We start from the raw sequence: 12,059 nt of genomic DNA on the forward strand, positions 1-12,059 counted from the left end.
TACAGTAAAATAAACAGGAAGAGCACCCTTCTTCTCCCACATCTCCCTTGTCCCATTTCCCAATGTATACTGCTAAGTGTCTTGTGGGTCCTTCCAGACCTGTTTCAGAATATATAGGTATCTTAAGAAACACACATACCCACACAGAAAATCATTTTAAATGTATTGTTCTTCTACTTCTTCTTCAGGTATCAATAAAAATTGTGGACATGCTTTCATGTCAGTACATACAAGGCAATCTTTTGAGAGGGCTGCAGAGTATTTTCTTGTATCAAAACTCTCACTTGATTCTGCCACACCACACACTGCCTTTTAGGTGTCTGACAGCTCACACACCCTCCACCTGCCTCTCTCCACCACAGGCTATAGCAACAGCGACCTCTTTTCCCTTACTGCACCTACTACTGCAGAATCAACAAGCAGAGGGAGCTCAGAATCTTGTTTTTTTTTTTTTTTTTAATTGCAGTATAGTTGATGTACAATATTATGTTAGTTTCAGGTGTATAACATAGTGATCAGCATTTAAGTACATTGTAAAATGATCACCCCTATAAGCCAAGAAACCATCTGTCACTCTTCAAAGTGATTACATTATTATTGACTGTATTTCTTATGTGGTATGTTACATTCCAATGATTTATTTATTTTGTCCTCTTGACCAACAGGTTGCCCAGGGCATAGTCACAGCTCTGGGCTCACCTGAGGCTGAGGCCTCTGCTCACTCTGCTAGTCTTACCTCCCACTCCTTGGCAGGGCCAAGGTACTCTCCAGCAGCAGCCTGGGGGACAGGGGAAAGTAGGTAGCCCGAGTCTGGGGACAGGATTAGGAGGAGATAATGGTGTGAGTCTGGCTTCTTTGTCTAGGGTGGGGGAAATGTCATCTATTGATAGTATGCCAGTACCCAGATGACTGGATTCCAGCCATGACTGGACATCCCTAAGCCTCCATCCCTGAGCCTCACTTTTCTCATCTGCAAAATGGGGGTCATCATGCTAGCTCAGAATTGTTAAAATAAAGAGTGAGTGATTTTCAAATGGCAAAGTACTCACAGATCAAAGGGGTTATTATTATCCTCATCTGGAGGTGGGGCTGGACATAGTGGAGAAAAGGAGTGGTGACTTATATACCCCCTTCCTCAAATCTTTGTGAAGGAAACAGCTACATGATTCAGCGGAAGGACTGGGATTTGTCTGAATATAGTTACAAGGACCCAGAGGACATAGGAAACTTCTATATTGGTAAGTCCAGTGGTAGTGGCCCTTTGGTGGGGAGGAGAAGGGAGCTGAGTCCCTGGCACACTGGTGCCTGTGGAGCAGAGAGGCCAGGCTGCACCAAGACCAGTAGCATTCAGTTCAGCTAGCACACCCTGAGCACCAGCTGTATACTCCCCCCAGAGGCAGAGTCACGACCCTCACGGAGTTCATGGTCAGGGTACAGTCAGGGCTTGGGGCTGGGCATCCAAGGTCCACTTTCTTGCCCAACTTAGAATAGAGGAATAGAAGATAACAGGGATACTGGGAGATGACCAGAGTACAAGGGGACCAACCTTACTGGAGTCTCAATTGACCACTTTCCCCCCATCCCAGGCTACACGATGCAGGTGGGCAGTGCCATCCTGCACCCCACAGACATCACCATTGTGACAGGTGCCCCGCGGCACCAACATGTGGGCGCTGTCTTTTTGCTGAGCCAGGAAGCAGGTGGAGACTTGCGGAGGAGGCAGGTGCTGGAGGGCACGCAGGTGGGAGCCTATTTTGGCAGTGCCATTGCCCTGGCAGACCTGAACAATGATGGGTGAGAATCCAGGGACATTTCTCTGTGGCCAGGGAGAATGATGAGTGGGTGGGCTTGCACGAGTGAGGGCAGAGAAATAGAGGTTTGCAACTGTACATTTTTTTTGCCTGTTGTTTGCAGGGGTGTACAAATCCGTTTTGCATGTTGATTTGCAATCAGACTTTATGGGATTTGGGGTGTTTGCATGACAATTTCATGATGCCTGCATCTCACTGTCTGTGCCTGTCATTCTTATGGCCCTAGTGGATATGAGCTGTTTGGGTGTGATCTGTGTGTACATGGCTTCTCCACAAGCTGTGTTTTCTATTAGATCGGTCACATTGACACTTCCATGTCCTTCCCACAACCTATGGCCAGAGGCATCACTTGTAGAGTTGTGTGCCCTGCCTGGCACAGTTGTGTCTGCTAAATAACAGTTATGCTGCGTGTTCCATCTCCCCCTCCTTCTTTCCTATGCAGGTGGCAGGACCTCCTGGTGGGTGCCCCCTATTACTTTGAGCGGAAAGAGGAAGTAGGGGGTGCAATTTATATCTTCATGAACCAGGCAGGCACCTCCTTCCCCAACCACCCCTCCCTCCTTCTTCACGGCCCCAGTCACTCCGCCTTTGGCTTCTCTGTGGCAAGCATTGGTGACATCAACCAAGACGGATTCCAGGGTATGAGCCAGCACTCCCGCCCCAGCACCCACTGAGAGAGAGAGCCAGCTGCATACCAGGCTTGATGCGGCCCAAAAAGGAGACAGACTCGGGCCCAGGTCTGGGGAGCTCACAGCAGGGCAGAGGGAGCCCCCAGGGGTGAGCTCAGTAGACCTCCGGGAACAGTGCACTTACCACTGGGATCAAAGGCCAGGCTGAGTGTACACAATGGTGGGAACAGAAGGGGCAAAATGGGAGCATGGTACATTTGGCATAGTATTACCTATGGCTGACTCATGTTGATGTATGGCAGAAACCAATACAATATTATAAAGCAATTATCCTCCAATTAAAAATTTAAAAAATAATATAATATTACTATATCAGGTGTGGAACTTCCCTGGTGGTCCAGTGGTTAAGAATCCATCTTGCAGTGAAGGGAACATGGGTTCAGTCCCTGGCCGGAGAACTAAGATCATGCTGAGGGGCAACTAAGCCCGCATGTCACAACTAGAGAACCTGCATTCTGCAACTAAGACCTGATGCAGACAAATAAATAAATATATATATATATGTATATATATATATACATATATATATACTATACCAGGTGTGGATGTTAAGCACAGGGACACAGTAGAAGTTCTGGATATAGGGGATGCCAGTTACTATTCTGCAGGACTTGGAGACCAATCAGACCTTGCATGTCAAGGAGAGGGATAAATCAAGGGGTTTAGCCTGGTTGCCATGGGAGCACCTGGCTTATCTGGAAGTCATTTCTCTGACAACCTCAATTTCCCAGAATATATCTAAAAACCAAAAGGAAGGCAGAGGAACCTCTAAAGAGCCAAAATAGGTGCTAGAAAGTTCAGTTAATGAAGCCCAAGCACTTACTGATCCAAGAGTTGCCCAGCTGTCACTCAAGACCTACTTATTCTTCCTTTGCCTACTTTTCCTACAAGCTTGACTTTCTAATTACCTAGGCCTTATCAGATCAAAAGCAGCAAACTAGAAAGTTTAAGAAGACAAAACATTTGGGGGTTATTTTGTGGAAATAATGGTTAGAAGTTAACAAGAAAAGTTATAGTGTTGTGATGAAAATCCCAGCCCCCACTGTTAGACAGACATAGGCTCAAATAGCCTCTTTACTCATTAGCTGTCCAACTTTGAGTTTTCTGAGCCTATTTCCTCTTCTGTGAAGTGGGGACAGTATTACCTACTGCCAGTACTTTCGTGAGGACTGGATGACGTGAGTGTTTGAGAACTATCCGGCAAAGTCACAAATGGGGAACACCTGCTTTTGTGACCCTGCTGGTAAATGTCATGAGAAGAACCAGGTGTCTGGAGGGGCGGTTGACAGGGGAGAAGGAAGGCACAATAATAAGGGAAAACAAATAGCCAGTGGTCAGGAATCTGGGGTCTAGACCTGCCTGAGACATTAGCTTGCTGTGTGACTTTAGTAAGTCACTTTCCTCTCCTGGGCCTAACTTCCCATATATAAAGGAGGCAGTTGGGTGCCTAATGGGCCCAGTTTTAATCCTAAGTCACAGAACTCTGTTCCCTGATGCTCTGAGCACTGCTTGACAGGGAGGTCACGCCATGCTGGGCTCTGTGGCCTGCAGCACAGGGCTGGAAAACCATGGGACCCATAGTAACCGGGGTGACCCTGAACTATCTCTCTTTCCCAGACATTGCTGTGGGAGCCCCATTCGAGGGCTCGGGCAAAGTGTACATCTACCATGGCAGCTCCAGGGGGCTCCTCAGACTGCCCCAGCAGGTACAGATGGCCAGGGACAGAGGCACCTTCTTCCTTTTCCTCACGCACTCCTGCCTATTCCCCATGGGCCCCGTTCTCTGGAACCTTCCCCAGAGCCTGTCCCCACCACCTCCCCCCGCCCCCAGGTAATCCATGGAGAGCAGCTGGGACTGCCTGGCCTGACCACCTTTGGCTACTCCCTGAGTGGGCAGATGGACGTGGATGAGAACTTCTACCCAGACCTGCTGGTGGGGAGCCTGTCAGACCGCATTGTGCTGCTGAGGTGAGCCAGGGCAATGGTGGATGGGGGCCTCTCTCTTCCACCCCTGTCTGCATGGAGCCACAGCTCTGTCTTCCTTCAGAATCAGGTCCATGCAAGCCTGAGCCCAGACCCTGGCCTGGCCTGGGGCAGGCCTGAGGCACTGATGTCTAGTTTTTCTATGTAGGGCCCGGCCTGTTATCAACATCCTCTACAAGACCTTGGTAGCCAGGCCGTCCATACTGGACCCTGCGTTCTGCACGGCCACCTCCTGGTGAGACCCTCTGGCCCCAGTCTGCCCTTTTCATTCCTCCTGATGTTTGGGAAGCCCAGGAGGGACCCTGGCTTTCAAAACCCTTCCCTGGCAACTCCTGATACCCCACCATTAAAGGGTTGATTCTTGGGAAAGCATTGCCCTCCCCACTCAACCTCATTAAAGAGCAAGATTCCTTGCTAGTGGGTGAACTGTGGGGGTGGGGGGGTGCAGGTAGGGCATGGTGGTTGGAGCTCTGGTCTGCTTGGTTCAGATTCCAGCTTTGCCCACTGCAATGGTAGGGATGGGCTCTAGGGAGTGCTAATAATAATAACCAATTCACAGGAACTAACACAACACTGTAAAGCAACTATACTCCAGTAAAAAAATTTTTTAATTAAAAAAAAAAAAAAACAATTTACAGGGTCGTTGTGATAATCAAATGAGATAATGTACAAAAAGCCCTTAGCATGGTGCTCTGTAAATCCTAAGTGCTCAAAAAACGTAGTTGCTAAGATGGTTACAATAATGACAGAGATGACCCCAAGGTCTGTTAGTGAATGAGGATAATGGATCAGAAAGCTGAGGGAGATGAAGTAGGGAAGCAGCAGGTGGTGGGGAAAGAGATCTGGACTGGGGATCCTGCCCAAGACTTGGCTGGGCCAACACCTGGCTTCAGGCAACTCCTTTAGTCTCAGGACCTCAGCTTCCCCATTGGTGCCTTCTAACCCTGTTTTCTATGGCTTGAAGAGACCAGGGACACCCCAGCCCAGCTCTGTAGACTCCTCAGTTTTGTCCCTGCCTTTCCCCCAAAGACCCTGCTTCCTCTTGCCCAGTAAACGGGGTGAGAGCTTGGACCTGGGTATCTGGGTCCACCGTGACCTGACCCTCTGTATGTCCCCCACCCTCAACAGTGTACAGGTGGAGCTGTGCTTTGCTTACAACCAGAGTGCAGGGAACCCCAACTACAGGCGGAACATCAGTGAGTGCTGGGCTGTAGGGCGAGGGGGGGGCATGCTCACCTGGTCACTTGCTGACCACCCTGTGCACCCACAGCCCTGGCCTACACGCTGGAGGCTGACCGGGACCGCCGTCCACCCCGACTCCACTTTGCACGCAGCCAGTCAGCTGTCTTCCATGGCTTTTTCTCCATGCCTGAGATGCGCTGCCAGACGCTGGAGCTGCTCCTGATGGTGAGGGAGGGGTGAGGGGCGGTACATTGACTCCATGGTCCCAGGAGGAGATAACTCCATGCACCCAGGAGAATCCCCAAGGTCAAGGGTGAGGGAATGAGTTCTCTCCAGAGACAGAGGTTGTGGATTGACCTGGAAAGTCATAGGTAAGTGGAGGCTACAGGGCTCAACACCCAGCCCATGGTAGAGAGCAGAGACCTTTGGAGCCAGGATGTGGGCCAAAGAGAAGTATGTGAGATTGTTAGCTTGTCTCCGAGGAAAAGGCATCCACAAGCCAGGACAAGCTCAGGCTCTCTCTGGGACATCAGAGTGAAAAGGGAAAACTCAACTTGGGGACCCCAGGAATGAAGGGAGGCTCAATCTTCCTCCAGAGGAGTCTCTGGAGAGGAGGAGCCACATCTTACCGAAGCGGGTACAGTTTGGTGAGCAGACCAGAGGGGATTCAGCCTTACAGGGGTTTTTTAGGGTTGAGGGAGAGGGGCACAGCTTCACCCTAGGGGTTTAAGTTTGTATGAGGATACAACTTGGTTTGGAGGGCAGTGCAGAGCTGGGTTCAGCTCACCTTCCTTTCCCAGGACAACGTCCGCGACAAACTCCGACCCATCACCATCTCCATGAACTACTCTTTACCTTTGCGGTTGCCGGATCGCCCCCAACTGGGGCTTGGGTCCCTGGACGCCTACCCGGTCCTCAACCAAGCGCAGGCTCTGGAGAACCACACGGAGGTGGGTGGGGCTGGGGCCAGGGCCGGGGCCGGAAGGACAAGGGCCTGGAGAGCTATAGATGGTGGGCCCTTCACAGCTCCCCCCACCCACAGGTACAGTTCCAGAAGGAATGCGGGCAGGACAATAGGTGCGACAGCAATTTACAGATGAGGGCGGCCTTCGTGTCTGAGCTGGGGCAGCGGCTAAGCAGGTGCGCTCTGGGCGGGGCTGGTTGGCCAAGGTGGGCCGGACTTCATTGGCTATCAGAAATTGAGGGGCGGGGCCCTATTGGTCGGAAAGAGTGGGGAGAGCTGTTGAGACCTGAGGGGAGGGGTCTCAGAGAGGCAAGTCGGAGAGGAGGGATTTTAATTAGCCAAGAACTATAGGATTGGCCTTCCCTGGCCAGAAGGGGCTTTCTTCTGAGGGGCGGAACCTAACAGTTTGGGGCAGGGCTTTGGGCTCAGTCTGAGGCTCTCCTCCCCTCTCAGGCTCCAGTACAGGAGAGACTTCCGAAAACTGCTCCTGAGCATCAACGTGACCAACACCCCAAGCCGGAAGCGGGCTGGGGAAGATGCCCACGAGGCGCTCCTCACCCTGGAAGTGCCTCCGTCCCTGCTGCTGTCCTCAGTGCGCCCCGTGAGTGCCCTCTGCATCCTCAGAGCCCAACCACGACCCAATGCATCCTTCGTACATGTCATATACATGTGTTGTCATTTGCCACGTGTCCCCCCCACCCTAGTCCTCTGGGCTGGGCTTCCTCAGGTGCCTCCAGCGTCTCTGTTCCTAGGGGAACCCAGTTCTCAAGCCTCAAGGGCTTCAGGCCCTCTGCCACAGGAGAGGGGTGGGACAAGCCTTAGTCTGACCACCTAGATCTGATTTGTCTTCTTTCTTCAGCCTGGAGCCTGCCAAGCCAATGAAACCATCGTTTGTGAGCTGGGGAACCCCTTCAAACGGAACCAGAGGGTGAGTGCCCAACTGTACCCTCCCAGGGCTGTGGGTACAAGGCTCCTCCTGTGATGAATTCCTTATCCTTCCTCTGCCTGCCTGCTTCCCAGGCTTCCTTGTATCAAAGAGCTAGAGTTGGGGAGGAGGGATGCAGTAGAGGGTGGGGAGAGACCCAGAGACAGAAAAATGGAGCCACTAGGGAGCTATGCACAAAGCTAGAACAGGTGGAGGTGAGGAAACTGATTTTGCTGAGCACCTGCCATGTGCCAGGCCCTGAGCCCAATTCTTCTATATATTTCTCACAACCTTCTGAGGAGGTTGGTGCTGATTTACAGAAAGGAAACAGGCTTCGAAAGCTTGAGTGATTGCTCAAGGTCATGTAGCTCAGAAGTATTGAGCTACATGAGCTGTTACTAACAGAAAAGAATGGGAAGAGGGAGGCAGATGAGGCTAGGAAGATGGAAGAGTGGAGACAGGTGGGAGGTGGAGACCAGAGAGCCAAATTCCTAGCACAGCACTCAGCCCCTCTCTTCCCCATGGCATCACCCCTGCCTGGCCTCAAACACCCATCTCTGCCTCTCCTGCCCTTATGGCAGATGGAGCTACTCATTGCCTTCGAGGTCATCGGAGTGACCCTACACACAAGGGAACTCCAGGCGCAGCTGCAGCTGTCTACGTGAGTGACCTCAGGAAACCAGTCTATATGGGAATTGAGGTATTCTGGGTGCCCCTCAGCCTCAGCTGACATATTCCTCCCCTACCCCCTGCATTCCTTCCTCAGGTCAAGTCACCAGGATGACCTACGGCCCGTGACCCTGCCTCTGCTGGTGGACTACACACTCCAGGCCTCACTCAGCATGTGGGTACCGCCCTGAACCTCAGCCTGCTGAGGAACCTGGGTCTCCCTTCCCTAAGGTGTCTCCCAAGCTCCTCTGACACACCTCTCTTGGCCTGGTATCCTCAACATCACTGTCATTATTGTTACTATTATTGTTCTCCTTGCAGAGCAGCTAGCAGTGGAGGAATCAGCAACTTTGGGGTGAAGGTGTTGGTGTGGCCCTACCATTTCATGAGAGCTCATTGTGCTAATGATTTTATATACATCATCTCATTGTCTTCTCAAAATGGCCCCATGATACAGTGACCCCACTTAAGAGATTAACCTTACTTTACAGTTGAAGAAACTGAGGCTAGAAAGGTTAAATTATTTGCTCGAGGCTGTACAGCTAGTAAATGCTAGAGCTGGGGTTTGTCTCAGGTCTGCTTGCTGTCAGAGGAGCTGTACAGAGGAGTTAGCCTTGGTACCCACCCCCTGCAAGGGCCCCTACTGTCCCCTATCACTCCAGCCTCTTTCTCACCCCCAGGGTGAATCACCGGCTACAAAGCTTCTTTGGGGGGACAGTGATGGGTGAGTCTGGCATGAAAACTGTGGAGGATGTGGGAAGCCCTCTCAAGTACGAGTTCCAGGTAAAGGGACCTCTGGGTCCAGGGTCGGAGGGTGTGAGGATTGGGGGTCGGTGAGACAGAGGTGGTTTCCCAGGAGAAAGTAGCCGTGACATCCCTTGTCCTCACAGGTGGGCCCAATGGGTGAAGGGCTGTCAGCCCTGGGGACCCTGGTCCTGGGGCTGGAGTGGCCCTATGAAGTCAGCAATGGAAAGTGGCTGCTGTACCCCACGGAGATCACTGTCCGTGGCAATGGATCCTGGCACTGCTGGCCACCTGGAGACCTTATCAACCCTCTCAACCTCACTCTCTCTGTAAGGACACCAGGGGGAGCGTTCACTTGTGGCCCATTTCCTTTGCTAGCTGCAAGGCAGAAAGGCCAGCATCTTCCTCTCCCTACCCTTTCCTCCTCTCCTCACCTCTGCTCCTTCTGCCAGTAAATCGCCTCTACCCCCTTCAGGTTCCTGGGGACAGGCCGCCATCTCCACAGCGCAGGCGGCGACAACTGGACCCAGGAGGAGGCCAAGGCCCCCCGCCTGTCACTCTGGCTGCTGCCAAAAAGGCCAAGTCTGAGATCCAATTGGTGAGTGGCCAGGGCAGGGTTGGGGGGAGTATGCCCACCTATCATAGGATGAGTGGACACCTCAAGACATACGAAGCAAGAGAGATAGGTGCTACTCTCCAGGAGACCCCAGTCTGATGTGGAGATGTGGCCCTTGCCTTGTGCTGGGGAGCAGCTGGTATGGTGAACCAAAATCACAGGCCCTGATTCTATTTCCAGAAACCCCAGCCTGTTGGGGGTTATATAGCTGTTCAAAACTTTGGACATTAGAACTAGCGATGGGGAGACACAAGATGAAGACAGGGTGCAGGGCGCCCTCTGTCGGAAGGGAGGGGGTAGCAGACCTGTGCAGCAAGTTGGAGCCTAGCTGGGTGGAGAGGGAGGAGTAGCCTCCCAGAGGAGGAAGCCAGCAGGAACAAAGTCCCAGTGTGGGAAGGTGGTGTTCAGGTTTGGGCCCCATGTACATGAACAGGGACCAGATTTCCTGTTCTCCATATCGCTGGCATCTATATATGCGTGGTCCAAAAAATGTGCCTTAAACATGTAAATGCAGGGTTGGTGGGGAATGTGCTTGAGTGAAGGGATGAGGACAGGCCCCTTCAGTTTCAACCATAGTTGGGACAAAGCCTGGAGCGAAGTCTGGAGAATCTAGAGACCCAGACTGTCTGGGTCTGTGTTCCCTGCCTATCTCAGAGCTGTGGCAGTGACCACACCCACTGTGTGTGGCTGGAGTGCCCCATTCCTGATGCCCCTGTCATCACCAACGTGACCATCCAGGCACGAGTGTGGAACAGCACCTTCATCGAGGTCAGTGCCGGTCTCAACTGCCACCCACCCCGGGCTGGGAGAGCAACAGGGAGCGGGTGAGGCCAGACCACACGTGTGTACCTGAGTGTTGTCGGTGACTGCATGGAGATGGATGCATGCTGGGTTCTGCACCTGTTACTGTGTGCCCTGTCAGAGTTAGTCCTGCATCCATGTGTGGACATGACATCATTTTGTCTCCATAAAATAACATCTCCCGTGTCCTTTATTCTGTTGTGTATCCATTACTTTCTCACCTCTCTGCGTTAGCCTGTCCTGCTCCTTTTCCCTGGATGCCAGCTCCCATCTGTTACCTCTGCATGTAAACTCCTGTTCAGCCTTCACAGTCTCCCTCAGAGACCACCAGCAAGATCTTTTCTGATTTTTGTAGCTGACAATGACCTTTCCCATCTAGACACTCACAGAACTTTCTCAGAAGCCACACATGCCACTTAGCACACTCTGCTCTGGGTTGCAGTGCCAGCCGACCTAGACCAAACTTTTTCTGTGAATGACTAGATTAAACATCTCTTTTCAGCTTTGTGGGCCACGCGCTTTCTATTGTAGGTACTCAATTCTGCATTGTAGCATGAAGCTACTACAGACAATACACTGGTGAATGGGCGTGTCTGTGTGCCAGAAATACTTTATTTACAAAAGCAGCTCTTGGGCCAGATTTAGCCCGCAGGCCAGACCTAGACTGTGACCTTCACTGTCCCTGCTGTCCCCAGAATCCAGCATAGGACCTGACACAGAGATGAATGAATGATGTGCATCTGTGTGTAGAGGAGAGGCCCGGTGTCAGGTCCTTTGGAGTGCTGCTTAAAGATGCTCTGTGGAGGGAGAGTATCCCAGGGGCTGGTCAGGAAGAAGGCTCAGAGGGACTTCAGCTGCTTCTTTTGACTCACCGTTTCCCCCTCCAGGATTATAGAGACTTTGACCGAGTCAGGGTAGCCAGCTGGGCCACCCTGTTTCTCCGAACCAGCGTCCCAACCATCAACATGGAGAATAAGACAGTGCGGGTGAGTGAGCGTGTTAAGGAGACAGCAAGACCTGGCCAGGGCATGGGAGCGCAGGGCATTTTTCAGAGCACTTCCACATACTTTAGTTATTTGGTCTCAGTCTTGGCAGCACATTGGAATCCCCTGGAGAACTTCTAGTGTCTGGACTACACTCCTAAGTGATGAAATCTGAGTCTGTGGAGGTGGGACCCCAGTACTGGTATGTTTAAAAGTACCCCCAGTGATTCTACTGTGCAGCCAGGGTTGAGAACCTCTACTTGAGCTCATTTGATCTGCATGTAAAGATGTTGCATTTCTGTGCTAACCTGAAAAAAAAGTTCCCAAACTTGATTCTAAGTTATATATGGAAAAATAAATACCACAAAATTGCTAATAATTTGTTATGAAAAGGTTAGAAGGGAAATGTATAGGAGGTGAATGAAGGATTGGTTAAATACATTATCGTACATTTCCTAAAATAAACTAAAGTAGCAGAGGAAGGGCCAGGAAGATCAATGGAACAGAATAGGAATTTACTTTTATTATACAGATAGCATTTTAATCAGGAGAAAAATATAGATGATTAAGTAGTATTGGGAGAACATACTTGGAAAGTAAAGACAAACCCCTGCCTCACACCATAAACAAAAACACATTTGAGTTAGATTAAATATTTAAATGTAGGAAATGAAACCTAATATACCAGAAGA

The 12,059-nt window shown here is 51.1% G+C and overlaps 1 protein-coding gene across 2 annotated transcripts in view; it reads left to right on the forward strand.

Annotated features, from left to right (window-relative positions):
* ITGA3 (integrin subunit alpha 3) overlaps nucleotides 1-12,059 on the forward strand; it is a 30,003-nt gene that overhangs the window by 10,917 nt on the left and 7,027 nt on the right. For both annotated transcript variants that reach the window (XM_043471071.1, XM_043471079.1), the window contains exons 6-24: nucleotides 1,152-1,238; nucleotides 1,587-1,794; nucleotides 2,254-2,450; nucleotides 4,118-4,206; nucleotides 4,332-4,468; nucleotides 4,632-4,718; nucleotides 5,612-5,679; nucleotides 5,754-5,890; nucleotides 6,466-6,615; nucleotides 6,708-6,805; nucleotides 7,083-7,230; nucleotides 7,489-7,557; nucleotides 8,136-8,215; nucleotides 8,321-8,398; nucleotides 8,904-9,006; nucleotides 9,114-9,296; nucleotides 9,443-9,565; nucleotides 10,238-10,351; nucleotides 11,272-11,370. In XM_043471071.1, the coding sequence (XP_043327006.1) occupies nucleotides 1,152-1,238; nucleotides 1,587-1,794; nucleotides 2,254-2,450; nucleotides 4,118-4,206; nucleotides 4,332-4,468; nucleotides 4,632-4,718; nucleotides 5,612-5,679; nucleotides 5,754-5,890; nucleotides 6,466-6,615; nucleotides 6,708-6,805; nucleotides 7,083-7,230; nucleotides 7,489-7,557; nucleotides 8,136-8,215; nucleotides 8,321-8,398; nucleotides 8,904-9,006; nucleotides 9,114-9,296; nucleotides 9,443-9,565; nucleotides 10,238-10,351; nucleotides 11,272-11,370 (2,255 nt within the window). The remainder of the gene's footprint in view (nucleotides 1-1,151; nucleotides 1,239-1,586; nucleotides 1,795-2,253; nucleotides 2,451-4,117; nucleotides 4,207-4,331; nucleotides 4,469-4,631; nucleotides 4,719-5,611; nucleotides 5,680-5,753; nucleotides 5,891-6,465; nucleotides 6,616-6,707; nucleotides 6,806-7,082; nucleotides 7,231-7,488; nucleotides 7,558-8,135; nucleotides 8,216-8,320; nucleotides 8,399-8,903; nucleotides 9,007-9,113; nucleotides 9,297-9,442; nucleotides 9,566-10,237; nucleotides 10,352-11,271; nucleotides 11,371-12,059) is intronic.

The sequence above is a fragment of the Cervus canadensis genome, chromosome 1 (genome assembly GCF_019320065.1).
Source record: "Cervus canadensis isolate Bull #8, Minnesota chromosome 1, ASM1932006v1, whole genome shotgun sequence".
Taxonomy (NCBI): domain Eukaryota; kingdom Metazoa; phylum Chordata; class Mammalia; order Artiodactyla; family Cervidae; genus Cervus; species Cervus canadensis.